This window comes from Delphinus delphis, chromosome 5 (assembly GCF_949987515.2).
Source record: "Delphinus delphis chromosome 5, mDelDel1.2, whole genome shotgun sequence".
Classification (NCBI taxonomy): domain Eukaryota; kingdom Metazoa; phylum Chordata; class Mammalia; order Artiodactyla; family Delphinidae; genus Delphinus; species Delphinus delphis.
Window position 1 is genome coordinate 46,798,425 of NC_082687.1, and position 12,224 is coordinate 46,810,648.

The window sequence follows — 12,224 nt, forward strand, 5'->3', positions numbered from 1 at the left end:
CACAGTCTAAATGCACCTTGGCTAATTGGGCTGGAACATTCCTCTGGACCCTCCTACTAAGAGAAACTGTTATACACAGTAAGTCTCCTAGCGATCTCCACAAGCTAGAAAAATGTCTGTCTTGAAGAGTTAGCTGAAGCCCCTGTGAAGTGACCAGTAAAACTTGTGGCTGCCCTGCCAATAAGAAGCGTTACTAAGCAAGTCCTCAGGGGCATGAAATGCTTCACACAAGGACAGGAAATATCTTCCAAACGTCAGGTGAACTGCATACTTAAGGAAAGGCCAGATACTTTTCTCTCTTCAATAAAGAAAAACTTATTGTAGCTACATGGGCCAAATACATAACAAGGAACTTAAATGCAACGAAGTGATTTGGGCCATATCACCGTAAGTGGAAACTTAGGGGCTGGGGAAAGCGTCTATAATCACCCAGATGTTTTAGTCAAACGATACCAAACATCACCTTACTTGAAAAAGGCAAATGACTAACTTTTTCTACTTTCATCCGGTTGTTTGGTGTCACACAGGCTAATCTCAATGACTGAGAATAGAGCTATACATAAGAGGCCTCAGACCTGGTCAAGAGTGCCTAGCCCTTCAGGTCCGCCCAGCCTTATTCCCTAGAATGGTTCCATATTGTTCAGATCTCCAGAGAGCCAACTCTCTCATTTGCAAGGGGGTAAATTTCCCCAGAATGGATTCTTTTTTCCGCCGCATATCTGCCAGGTTACTCCTTCATATGTGCAAAGTACTCTTTTTTGTCAGCTAAGAATTGAATTTGCTGAACAGGAAAGAGCTATTAAATATCCATTATTTTTAAAAATAGAGCATACTTACCAGAGTTGTAGACACTGATGTGTTGAAAATATTCTGAAATACAAACATGTTTTCATTACATAGTACTATACTTAGATGTGAATGTCAGGTTCGGTCAAGATACAGGCAAAATATGGCAATATGAGAAATATAAAATTTCAGTCTCAAAAATAAATGGATATAGATTCATTTTAATTACTTTAAGAAGAATTCAAAGAAAAACTAGCCAGGAAGACAGCTAGAAATGGACCCTTATTTTCAAGCTATTTAAATAAATCTTCAAAAGGATCCACCCAAAGCATGCATCAGTCCAAGGCATTTCCTGTCAACTTTGGTTCAGATCTTTTGAGCCTAATTTGATAATGTTGTTCCTGACTACTCTTAGAATTCCTGTTTACCTTCCCAAATCTTCTCTATGGTCCTCTAAGAGAGACTATTTTTGTTATATTCTCCATTTTTCCCTGAGGAAGAGGAAACAGACCACATTACCGTTCTGTCTCCCCAGTCTTTCCCCTGATGAGGGAAGGAATCCTTCATCAGTCTCCCAAATATTACTCCCCAAGATGTCAAAACAAAGGAATACAAGCCTAACTCTGTGCATAGGAGTCATGGAGGGGTATTCAGGAGTCAAAGTCCTGTAATGATAGGCTAGGGTCAGAGTGGCATGGTCCCTGCCTGCCCAAGGCAAATGCAATGCTTGAGAGAACAGCCACAGGCAAGGCTGGGATAGGCTTAGGGTGGGGTCCTGTACCCTCCCCCTGAAAAGGTAGTAGCAGTAGCACAACTCAGCCTTGAGAAGACAATGGCTGACAGTACGACAGTACAGTGGGGTGGCTCTGACCTATTCCTCTGAGAAATAACACTGATAAAATTCCCATTGCAGAGATAATACTCTAGAGCATATCTTACCCATGTTCTCAACACAATTTGCAGTTTTTAGTCCTGAAACATAAAGATAAAGTTTTATTAGTTAGACACAATCTACCTTAGTAAAGATTTCAAATTGGTCTGTGCCTATTGGTAATCTAATCTGTCAGCTCCTAGTCTATCAGACTCATAATTTAGTGGGAAGCAAATTACATTTTTGTATTCATAGTACAGTCACCAAAGAGCAGTAGCTCTAGATAAAACATCTAACTTTTCTGGAATTCAGTTCCCTTATGTGTATCTTTTATTGGGAGATTGCTTCAAATGACCTCCAGAGTCCCATCCAAAGCTAACACTTTATTTATTGATGTATTTATTTTTAATAGAACTTTATTGGAGTATAATTGCTTCACAATACTGTGTTAGTTTCTGCTGTATAACAAAGTGAAAAGCTATACATATACATATTCCCCATATCCCCTCCCTCTTGCGTCTCCCTCCCACCCTCCCTATCCCACCCCTCTAGGTCATCACAGAGCACCGAGCTGATCTCCCTGTGCTATGCTGCTGCTTCCCACTAGCTAACTATTTTACATTTGGTAGTGTATATATGTCGATGCTACTCTCACTTCACCCCAGCTTCCCCCTCTCATCCCGTGTCCTCAAGTCCATTCTCTATGTCTACATCTTTATTCCTGCCCTGCAACTAGGTTCACCAGTACCAATTTTTTTTTGGATTCCATACATATGTGTTAGCATACGATATTTGTTTTTGTCTTTCTGACTTACTTCACTCTGTATGACAGACTCTAGTTCTATCCATCTCACTACAAATAACTCAATTTCGCTCCTTTTTATGACTGAGTAACATTCCATTGTATATATGTGCCACATCTTCTTTATCCATTCATCTGTCAATGGACATTTTCGTAGGCTCCATGCCTTGGCTATTGTAAATAGTGCTGCAATGAACATTGTGGTACATGTCTTTTCGAATTACAGTTTTCTCAGGGTATATGTCCAGTAGTGGGATTGCTGGGTCACATGGTAGTTCTATTTTTAGTTTTTTAAGGAACCTCCATACTGTTTTCTAGTAGGTTTCTGGTGGCATCTTTAGGATTCTCTATGTATAGTATCCTGTCATCTGCAAACAGTGACAGTTTGCTACTTCTTTTCCAATTTGTATTCTTTTACTTCTTTTTCTTCTCTGATGGCCGTGGCTAGGACTTCCAAAACTATGTTGAATAAGAGTGGTGAGAGTGGACATCCTTGTCTTGTTCCTGATCTTAGAGGAAATGCTTTCAGTTTTTCACCATTGAATATGATGCTTGCTGTGGATTTGCCATATATGGCCTTTTTATGTTGAGGTACGTTCCCTCTATGCCCATTTTCTGAAGAGTTTTTATCATAAATGGGTATTGAATTTTGTCAAAAACGTTTTCTGCATCTATTGAGATGATCATATGGTTTTTATTCCTTAATTTGTTATGGTGGTGTATCACATTGATTTATTTGCATATATTGAAAAATCCTTGCATCCCTGGGATAAATTCCACTTGATCATGGTGTATGATCCTTTTAATATGTTGTTGGATTCTGTTTGCTAGTATGTTGCTCAGGATTTTTGCATCTATGTTCATCAGTGATATTGGTCTATAATTTTCTTCTTTTGTGATATCTTTGTCTGGTTTTGGTATCAGGGTGATGGTGACTTCGTAGAATGAATTTGGGAGTGTTTCTCCCTCTGCAATTTTTTGGAAGAGGTTGAGAAGGATCAAACTCTTGAGAAGGATCAGTGTTAGCTCTTCTCTAAATGTTTGGTAGAATTCACCTGTGAAGCCATCTGGTCCTGGACTTTTGTTTGTTGGAAGAGCTTTAATTACCGTTTCAATTTCATTACTTGTGATTGGTCTGTTTATATTTTCTAATTCTTCCTGGTTCAGTCTTGGAAAATTGTATCTTTCTAAGAATTTGTCCATTTCTTCGTGGCTGTCCATTTTATTGGCATATAGTTGTTTGTAGTAGTCTCTTATAATCCTTTGTATTTCTGCAGTGTCAGTTGTGAGTTCTCCTTTTTCATTTCTAATTTTATTGATTTGCATCCTCTCTGTTTTTTTCTTGATGAGGCTGGCTAAGGGTTTATCAATTTTGTTTATCGTCTCAAAGATTTTAGATTTTAGTTTTATTGATCTTTGCTATTGTTTTCTTCATTTCTATTTCATTTATTTCTGCTCTGATCTTTATGATTTATTTCCTTCTACTGACTTTGGGTTTTCTTTGTTCTTCTTTCTCTAGATGTTTTAAGTGTAGGGTTAGATTGTTTATTTGAGATTTTTCTTGTTTCTTGAGGTGAGATTGAATGGCTATAAACTTCCTTCTTAGAACTGCTTTTGCTGTGTGTCCTATAGGTTTTGGGTCATCGTATTTTCGTTGTCATTTGATTCTATGTATTTTTTTATTCCTTCTTTGACTTCTTCACTGATCTCTTGGTTGTTTAGCCTCCATGCATTTGTGTTTTTTACAGTTTTTTTTCCTGTAATTGATTTCCAATCTCATAGCGTTGTGGTCAGAAAAGATGCTTGATACAATTTCAATTTTCTTAAATTTACAGAGGCTTGATTTGTGACCCAAGATGTGATCTATCCTGGTGAATGTTCCATGAGCATTTGAGAAGAAAGTGTATTCTGCCACTTTCGGGTGGAACGTTCTATAGATACCAATTAAATCTATCTGGTCTATTGTGTCACTTAAAGCTTGTGTTTCCTTACTTATTTTCTGTTTGGGTGATCTGTCCATTGGTGTAAGTAGCATGTTAAAGTCCCCTACTATTATTGTGTTACTGTTGATTTCTCCTTTCACGGTTGTTAGCATTTGCCTCATGTATTGAGGTGCTCCTATGTTGGGTGAATAAACATTTACAATTGTTATATCTTCTTCTTGGATTGACCCTTTGACTGTTAGGTAGTGTCCCTCCTTATCTCTTATAACAGTCTTTATTTTAAAGTCTACTTTATCTGATACGAGTACTGCTACTCCAGCTTTCTTTTGATTTCCATTTTCATGGAATATCTTTTCCCATCCCTTCACTTTCAGTCTGTTTGTGTCTCTAGGTCTGAAGTGGGTCTCTTATAGACAGCATATATATGGGTCTTGTTTTTGTATCCATTCAGCCAGTCTGTGTCTTTTGGTTGGGGCATTTAATCCACTTACATTCAAGGTTATTATCAATATGTATGTTCCTATTACCATTTTCTTAATTGTTCTGGGTTTGGTTTTGTGGGTCTTTTTCTTCTCTTGTGTTTCCCGCCTAGAGAAGTTTCTTTGGTGGTGCTGAATTCTCTTAGCTTTTGCTTGTCTGAGAAGTTTCTGATTTCTCCTTTGAATCTGAATGAGATCCTTGCTGGGTAGAGTAATCTTGGTTGTAGGCTTTGTCTCTTTCATCACTTTAAGTATATCCTGCCACTCCCTCTGGCCTGTAGAGTTTCTGCTGAAAAATCAGCTGATAACCTTACGGGGATTCCTTTGTATGTTATTTTTTTTGTTTTTCCCTTGCTGCTTTTAATATTTTTTCTTTGAATTTAATTTTTATTAGTTTGATTAATATGTGTCTTGGTATGCTTCTCCTAGGGTTCATCCTGTATGGGACTCTCTGTGCTTCCTGGACTTGGGTGACTATTTCCTTTCCCATGTTAGGGAAGTTTTCCACTATAATTTCTTCAAATATTTTCTCAGGCCCTTTCTTTTTCTCTTCTTCTTCTGGGACCCCTATACTTTGAATGTTGGTGCGTTTATTGTTTTCCCAGAGGTCTCTGAGATTGTCTTCAATTCTCTTCATTCTTTTTCTTTATTCTGCTCTTTGGTAGTTATTTCCACTGTTTTGTCCTCCAGCTCACTTATTCATTCTCCTGCCTCTGTTATTCTGTTATTGATTCCTTCTAGTGTATTTTTCATTTCAGTTACTGTGTTGTTCATCATTGTTTGTTTGTTCTTCTACATCTTTGTTAAACATTTCTTGTATTTTCTCAATCCATGCCTCCATTCTATTTCCGAGATTCTGGATCATCTTTACTATCATTACTCTGAATTCTTTTTCAGGTAGATTGCCTATTTCCTCTTCATTTATTTGGTCTTGTAGGTTTTCACCTTGCTCCTTCATCTGTGACTATGTTTTGCCTTTTTTTTTTTTTTTTTTTTTAATGAGTGTGATTGTGTTCCTGTCTTACTGGTTGTATGGCCTGAGGCTTCCAACACTGGAGTTTGTAGACTGTTGCGTAGAGCTGTGTCTTGGTGCTGAGATGAGGACCTCCGTGAGACCTCACTCTGATGAATATTCTCTGAGGTGTCTGAGGTTTCTGTTATCCCAGTGGTTAGGACTCAGAGCTCCCACCACAGGAGCTGTCGCCCAACCCCCAGCTCATGAACCGAGATCCCGCAAGCCACGTGGGGTGGCAAAAAAAAAAAAAAAAAAAAAGAGAACAGTAGCAAAGTAAAAAATAAAATTAGACTAGGAAACTAACAGATATGTTAGAAAGAATATAAAAATTAACATATAGATGAAACAACAACCAGAAGGTACAACAGTACCACAATAGTAAAAGAGGGGAGGAGGGAAAAGAAGAAAAAAGCAAAAAAAAAGGGGGTGTAAACGCCTTGACTCTGGAGGATGGGGCCTAAGCAAGGGCAAGGTTTGGGTGTTGGGTGGGGCCAGTGCTCAGGACCCACAGGGCTGGAAAAGGCCCTGGGGTCTGTAGGAGGTGGGGCTTAGGCTCAACGGAACAGAAGGGGCCCAGGTGTGCCCCCCACCCCTGGTCTCAGAGCGTGGAGGACCTCACCTGGGAGCCCAGCAGGTTTCCTGGGCTTGAGTGAGAGGGACAAACGCCTTCCTCTCCTCTCCCGCTCCTCTGGTCCTGGAGGGCCCCTCCTGCCTGCCTCTCCTGATCTCCCCGGCCTCCTTCCTATGCCCCCAGGACCAATGCAGTCGGGGGCGGGGGGGGGTGCTTGGAGGGCAGGGGACTGGCCTGGGAGCTCAGCAGTCTCCTCGGGCCTGAGTGGGTGGGCAATTGCCCTCTGCTCCTCTCCCAGTCCTCCTGGAGGGCCCCTCTGCCTGCCTCTCCTGATCTCCCTGGCCTCAGGGGTGCCAATCTGGCCTCCACTTCTCCTCCCCCCTCAGTCCCCCCACGTCCTACCTGTTCACTTGGGGGTTCCTCCCATCTCCTTGGCCATCAGGGTCCCCCATCCGCGGCCAGCAGGCGCCCTAGTTGTGGGGAGACCTAACTCGGCATCTTCCCACACTGCCATCTTGACTCTGCCCCCACAAGCTAACACTTTATGATTATATGATTAGTCTGAAAAAATTAGGAGAAAATTTATCAGTCTGTTTAACGAATTCTCTCTTCAGGTACTAAATGTCCTCCTCAACAGTTAACCTAACCCTTTACTATGGCTTGCTAGCAATCAGGGTGGAGAGAGTCTGGTGCTCACAGCTTCCACCTTGCTGCACTTCCCAGCCTGAAAGGCCTGCTGGGCGGGGCTGCTAGTATTTGCAGTGGCTAGGCACTGAAACTCAGGGAGATGGACCCTGGGAGAGGACTCTGTGTAGCTGTGCAGAAACAGCCCAGAGGGCCTGGGGTGTGATCTGGGCCAAACCAGAGCTCATTGTCAGCGTGCATGGCAGGGCTTGGCTCCAGCAGTCGTCTCTGTTGGTGTGCACAGTGGGTGACAGGCAGCATCAGAGAATCACACGTGAGGAGTACTCAGATGTTCCTTTCCTGGCAGAAGGGCTCCAGTTCTGCCCACCTCACACAGCAGCCTGGAGCCGGATTTGGGACAGAGAGGTCCTGGGAGAGCCCTACCATAGAGGCAGCCTCAGGCCCAGGTGGCAACGCAATCACCTCGATTCCTGCAGTCACAACACCCCAGCCCCCAGCACCAGCCTAGTACTAGGCAAGAAAGGGATGGGACTCCATGGAGCAAAGAGGAGGCCCCACCCAAATCCAGTGCAGGCTCTGGTCACCACAACACCAATCACATGCCCTGTCTGTCTGGAGCTAACGCTCTGAGGAAAGATGTGGCTAGCATCCATACCAAAAGCAGCCATTGCACCAAAATTATTGGACTCATACAGTCTACTCGGGAATGCTCCCACATCAAAAACAGCCCTTCAAGACCACAGTAGATAACTGTTTCTCCTAAATTTATAGAGACACAAATTTAAGTAAAATTTAAAAAGCACAGGAACTGGTCCCAGTTAAAAAAACAAGAGAGGGGCTTCCCTGGTGGCACAGCAGTTAAGAATCCACCTGCCAACGCAGGGGACACAGGTTCGAGCCCTGGTCCAGGAAGATCCCACATGCGGCGGAGCAACTAAGTCCGTGCACCACAACTACTTAGCCTGCGCTCTAGAACCCACAAACCGCAGTTACTGAGCCAGCGCGCCACTACTACTGAAGCCCACGCACCTAGAGTCCATGTTCAGCAACAAGAGAAGCCACCACAATGAGAAGCCTGCACACTGCAACTAGAGAAAGCCTGCGTGCAGCAATGAAGACCCAATGAAGCCAACAATAAATAAATTAAATAATTTTTTTAAGTTATAAAAATTTTTAAATAAATTAAAAAACGAGAGAAATTCTCTGAAAGAACAAAGAATGAAACAGACCTCTCCACTCTACTTGACCCTGAGTTCAAAAAGGAGGTAGTAAAAATGCTAAATGAATTAAGAACGATTATTGATAGAAATGCAGAATCACTGTAACAAGGAATTAGAAACTATAAAGAGGAGCCAATCAAAAACAACTCAATTACCAAGATAAAAACCAATCTAGAAGCAATGAATAGCACACTAAATAATGTAGAAGAACGAATAAGTGATCTGGAAGATAGAATAATGGAAATCACCCAATCAGAACAAAAGACAGAAAGAAAAATGAAAAAAAAAATGAAAGCAATATACGAGGTCTATGGGATGATATAAAACGTGCCAAATTTAAGGTCCCACAAGCTGCATGGCAAGGCCAAAAAATATATATATATATTTGAAGAAATTATGGCTGAAACCTTCCCAAACCTAAAGAAGGAAACAGATATCTAGGTACAGGAAGCATAGAGGGTCCCAAATAAGATGAACCTAAACAGATCAACACCAAGACATATTATAATTAAAATGGAAAAAGTTCAAGATAAAGAGAGGAATCTAAAGGCAGCAAAAAAGAAACAAAGAGTCCGTTACAAAGGAACCCCCATAAAGCTCTTAGCTAATTTCTCTGCAGAAACACTGTTAAACAAAGTCATGAAAGGGAAAAATCTGCAACCTAGGATACTCTACCCAGCAAGACTATCCTTTAGGCTAGAAGAAGAGATAAAGGATGTCTCAGACAAGCAAAAACTAAAAGAATACAGCAATACTAAACCTAACCTAAAAGAAATATTGAAAGGTCTTCTCTAAATAGAAAAGACTCAAGAATCTATAAGAAAGGGAAAGTCACAATAGGAATGGCAAATGTATAAAAGGATTGAAGACCATTTAAATAAGCCAGTACACAGATTAAAAAAAATCAGAAAAATTTTGTAAAAGTGTTTATAACTACAATTAACAGCAAAAACATAAACATTAAGATGTAAAACAGGACATCAAAATCATGAAATATGGGGGAGGGGATTAAAATTGTAGATCTTTTAGAATGTGTTTGAACTTATATGACTACCAGTCTAAAGTAAGTAGTTATGGGTTAACATACTTGAAAACAAGGGTAACCACAAGTCAAAACCATACGATAGATTCACCAAAAACAAAAAGAAAGCAATTCAAGCATAATACAAAAGAAAACCACAAAAAGAAAAACAAAAAGAAGAAATGAACAAGGAAGAACTACAAAATCACCTTGAAAACAAGGTTTAAAATGGCAATAAACATATATTTGTCAATAATTACTTTAAATGTCAATGGACTAAATGCTCCAATCAAAAGACACAGAATGGCAGATTAAAAAAAGAAAAAGAACCTACAATATGCTGCTTACAAGAGACTCACTTTAGGGCAAAAGACATACATAGATTGAAAGTGAGGGGATGGAGAAAGGTATTTCATGCAAATGAAAACAACAAGAAAGTGGGGGTAGCAATATCCATATCAGACAATACAGACTAAAACAAAGTCCATAAGGAAAAACAAAGAAGGACACTATATAATGATAAAGGGATCAATACAAGAAGAGGATATTACACTCATTAGCATATTCACCCAGTACAGAAGCACCTAGATATATAAAACAAATACGAACAGACACAGAAGGAGAAACTGACAGGAATACAGTAATAGTAAGAGACTTTAACACTCTACTGACGTCAATAGACAGATATTCCGGGTGAAATTAACAAGGCAACAAAGATTCTAAATGACACAATAGACCAGTTGAATTTAATTGATATCTACAGGACATTACATCCAAAAAACCCAGAATGCACATTCTTTGCAAGGGTGCATGGACCATTCTCTAGAACAGACCACATACTAGGACACAAAACAAGCCTCAACAATTTTAAGAGGATAGAAATTATTTCAAGCATCTTTTCTGACCACCACAGTATGAAACTAGAAATCAACCACGAAAAGAAAAAAAAGGTAGAAACCGATCACATGGAGACTAAACAACATGCTACTAAAAAGAACAATGGGTTGATGATGAATTCAAAGAGGAAATCAGAGAACACCTTGAAACAAATGACAATGAAAATACAGCCTTACAAAATCTATGGGATATAGCAAAAAGCAGTTCTAAGAGAGAAGGTAATAGCAATACAGGCCTTCCTTAAGAAACAAGTCTCAAATAAACAAACTGTCACCTAAAAGAATTAGAAAAAGACCAAACAAAACCCAAAGTCAGCAGAAGGAAGGAAATAATAAAGATCAGAGAGGAACTAAATAAAAATAGAGATAAAAAACAATAGAAAAGATCAATAAAACCAAGAGTTGGTATTTTTAAAAGATAAATGAAATTGACAAACCTCTGGCCAGGCTCACCAAGAAGAAAAGAAGGAGGACCCAAATAAACAAAATAAGAAATGAAAGAGGAGAAATAACAACCAATAGTGCAGAAATACAAAAAATCATAAGAGAATACTATGAACAGTTATATGCCAACAAATTGGACAACTTAGAAGAAATGGAAACGTTTCTAGAAACATATATCCTGCCAAAATTGAGTCAAAAAGAAAGATAATTTGAACAAACCAATCATTAGAAGTGAAATAAAATCCATAATTTAAAAATTCCCTGCAAACAGAAGTCTAGGAATGGACGGCTTCAGTGGGGAATTCTACCAAACATATAAAGAAGAACTTATACCTATCCTTCTCAAACTACTCCAAGAGACTGAAGAGGAGGGAATGCTCCCAAATTCTTATGAAGCCACCATCACCCTGATACCAAAACCAGACAAAAACACTACAAAAAATGAAAATTACAGGCCAATATCTTTGACGAATATAGATCAAAAATCCTCAACAAAATATTAGCAAACCTAATCTAAAAATACCTAAAAAGGGTCATGCAGAATGTTTAAGTTGTACTCATTCCAGGGTCACAAGGATGGTTCAAATAAATAAATCAATCAATGTGATACACCACATCAACAAAAGAAAAGACAAAACCACATGACCATCTCAATAGATGCAGAAAAAGCATTTGATAAAATTCATCATCCATTCAAGAAAAAAACTCTCACCCAAGTGGGCATAGAGGGAATATAACTCAACACAATAAAAGCCATTTACAACAAACCCACACCCAGCATCATACTCAACAGAAAAAGCTGAAAGCCTTCCTGCTAAATTCAGGAATAAGACAAGGATGCTCACTCTCACCACTTCTATTCAACACAGTATTAGAAATCCTAGCACAGCAGTCAGACAAGAAAAACAAAAGGTATCCAAATTTGAAGGGAAGAGGTAAAACTGTCACTATTTGCAGATGACATGATACTCTACACAGAGAACTCTAAAGACTCCACACAAAAACTATTAGAACTAATAAATGAACTCAGCAAGGTAGCAGGATATAAGATTGACATACAGAAACCTGTTGTATTTCTTTACACTAACAATGAAATATCAGAAAGTAAAAGAAAAAAAATCCCATTTAAAATCATGTCAAAAAAATTGGAAAAAACTTTTAAGCAAGGAGGTGAAAGACCTATACATTGAAAACTATAAAACACTGATAAAGAGACTGAAGATGATTTAAAGAAATGGAAAGGTATCCCATGCTCTTGGATTAGAAAAATTAATATTATTAAAATGGTCATACTACCCGAAGCAATCTACAGGTTAATGTAATCTCTATCAAAATATCCATTCCATTTTCACAATACTAGAACTAATAATCCTAAAATTTATATGGAACCATGGAAGACCCAGAATTGCCAAAGCAATCCTGAGGAAAAAGAACAAAGCTGGAGGCATAACCCTCCCAAGATTTCAGACAATACTACAAAGCTACAGTAATCAAAATAGCGTGGAATTGGCACAAAAACAAATAGATCAAT

At 39.2% G+C, this 12,224-nt stretch overlaps 1 protein-coding gene across 6 annotated transcripts in view; it reads right to left on the bottom strand.

Moving 5' to 3' along the window:
* The window catches only part of ART3 (ADP-ribosyltransferase 3 (inactive)), a 34,610-nt gene that overhangs the window by 7,941 nt on the left and 14,445 nt on the right, over window positions 1–12,224 (bottom strand). For 3 of the 6 annotated variants that reach the window (XM_060012342.1, XM_060012340.1, XM_060012339.1), the window contains exons 3-4: window positions 1,726–1,758; window positions 838–870 (exon numbers count right to left, since the gene is read on the bottom strand). The exons of 1 other annotated variant lie outside the window; for it this stretch is intronic. In XM_060012342.1, coding sequence (XP_059868325.1) covers window positions 838–870; window positions 1,726–1,758 — 66 coding nt within the window. Of the gene's footprint in view, window positions 1–805; window positions 871–1,725; window positions 1,759–12,224 lie in introns of all 6 variants that reach the window. 2 more of the 6 variants (XM_060012341.1, XM_060012344.1) reach the window with 2 other exon arrangements.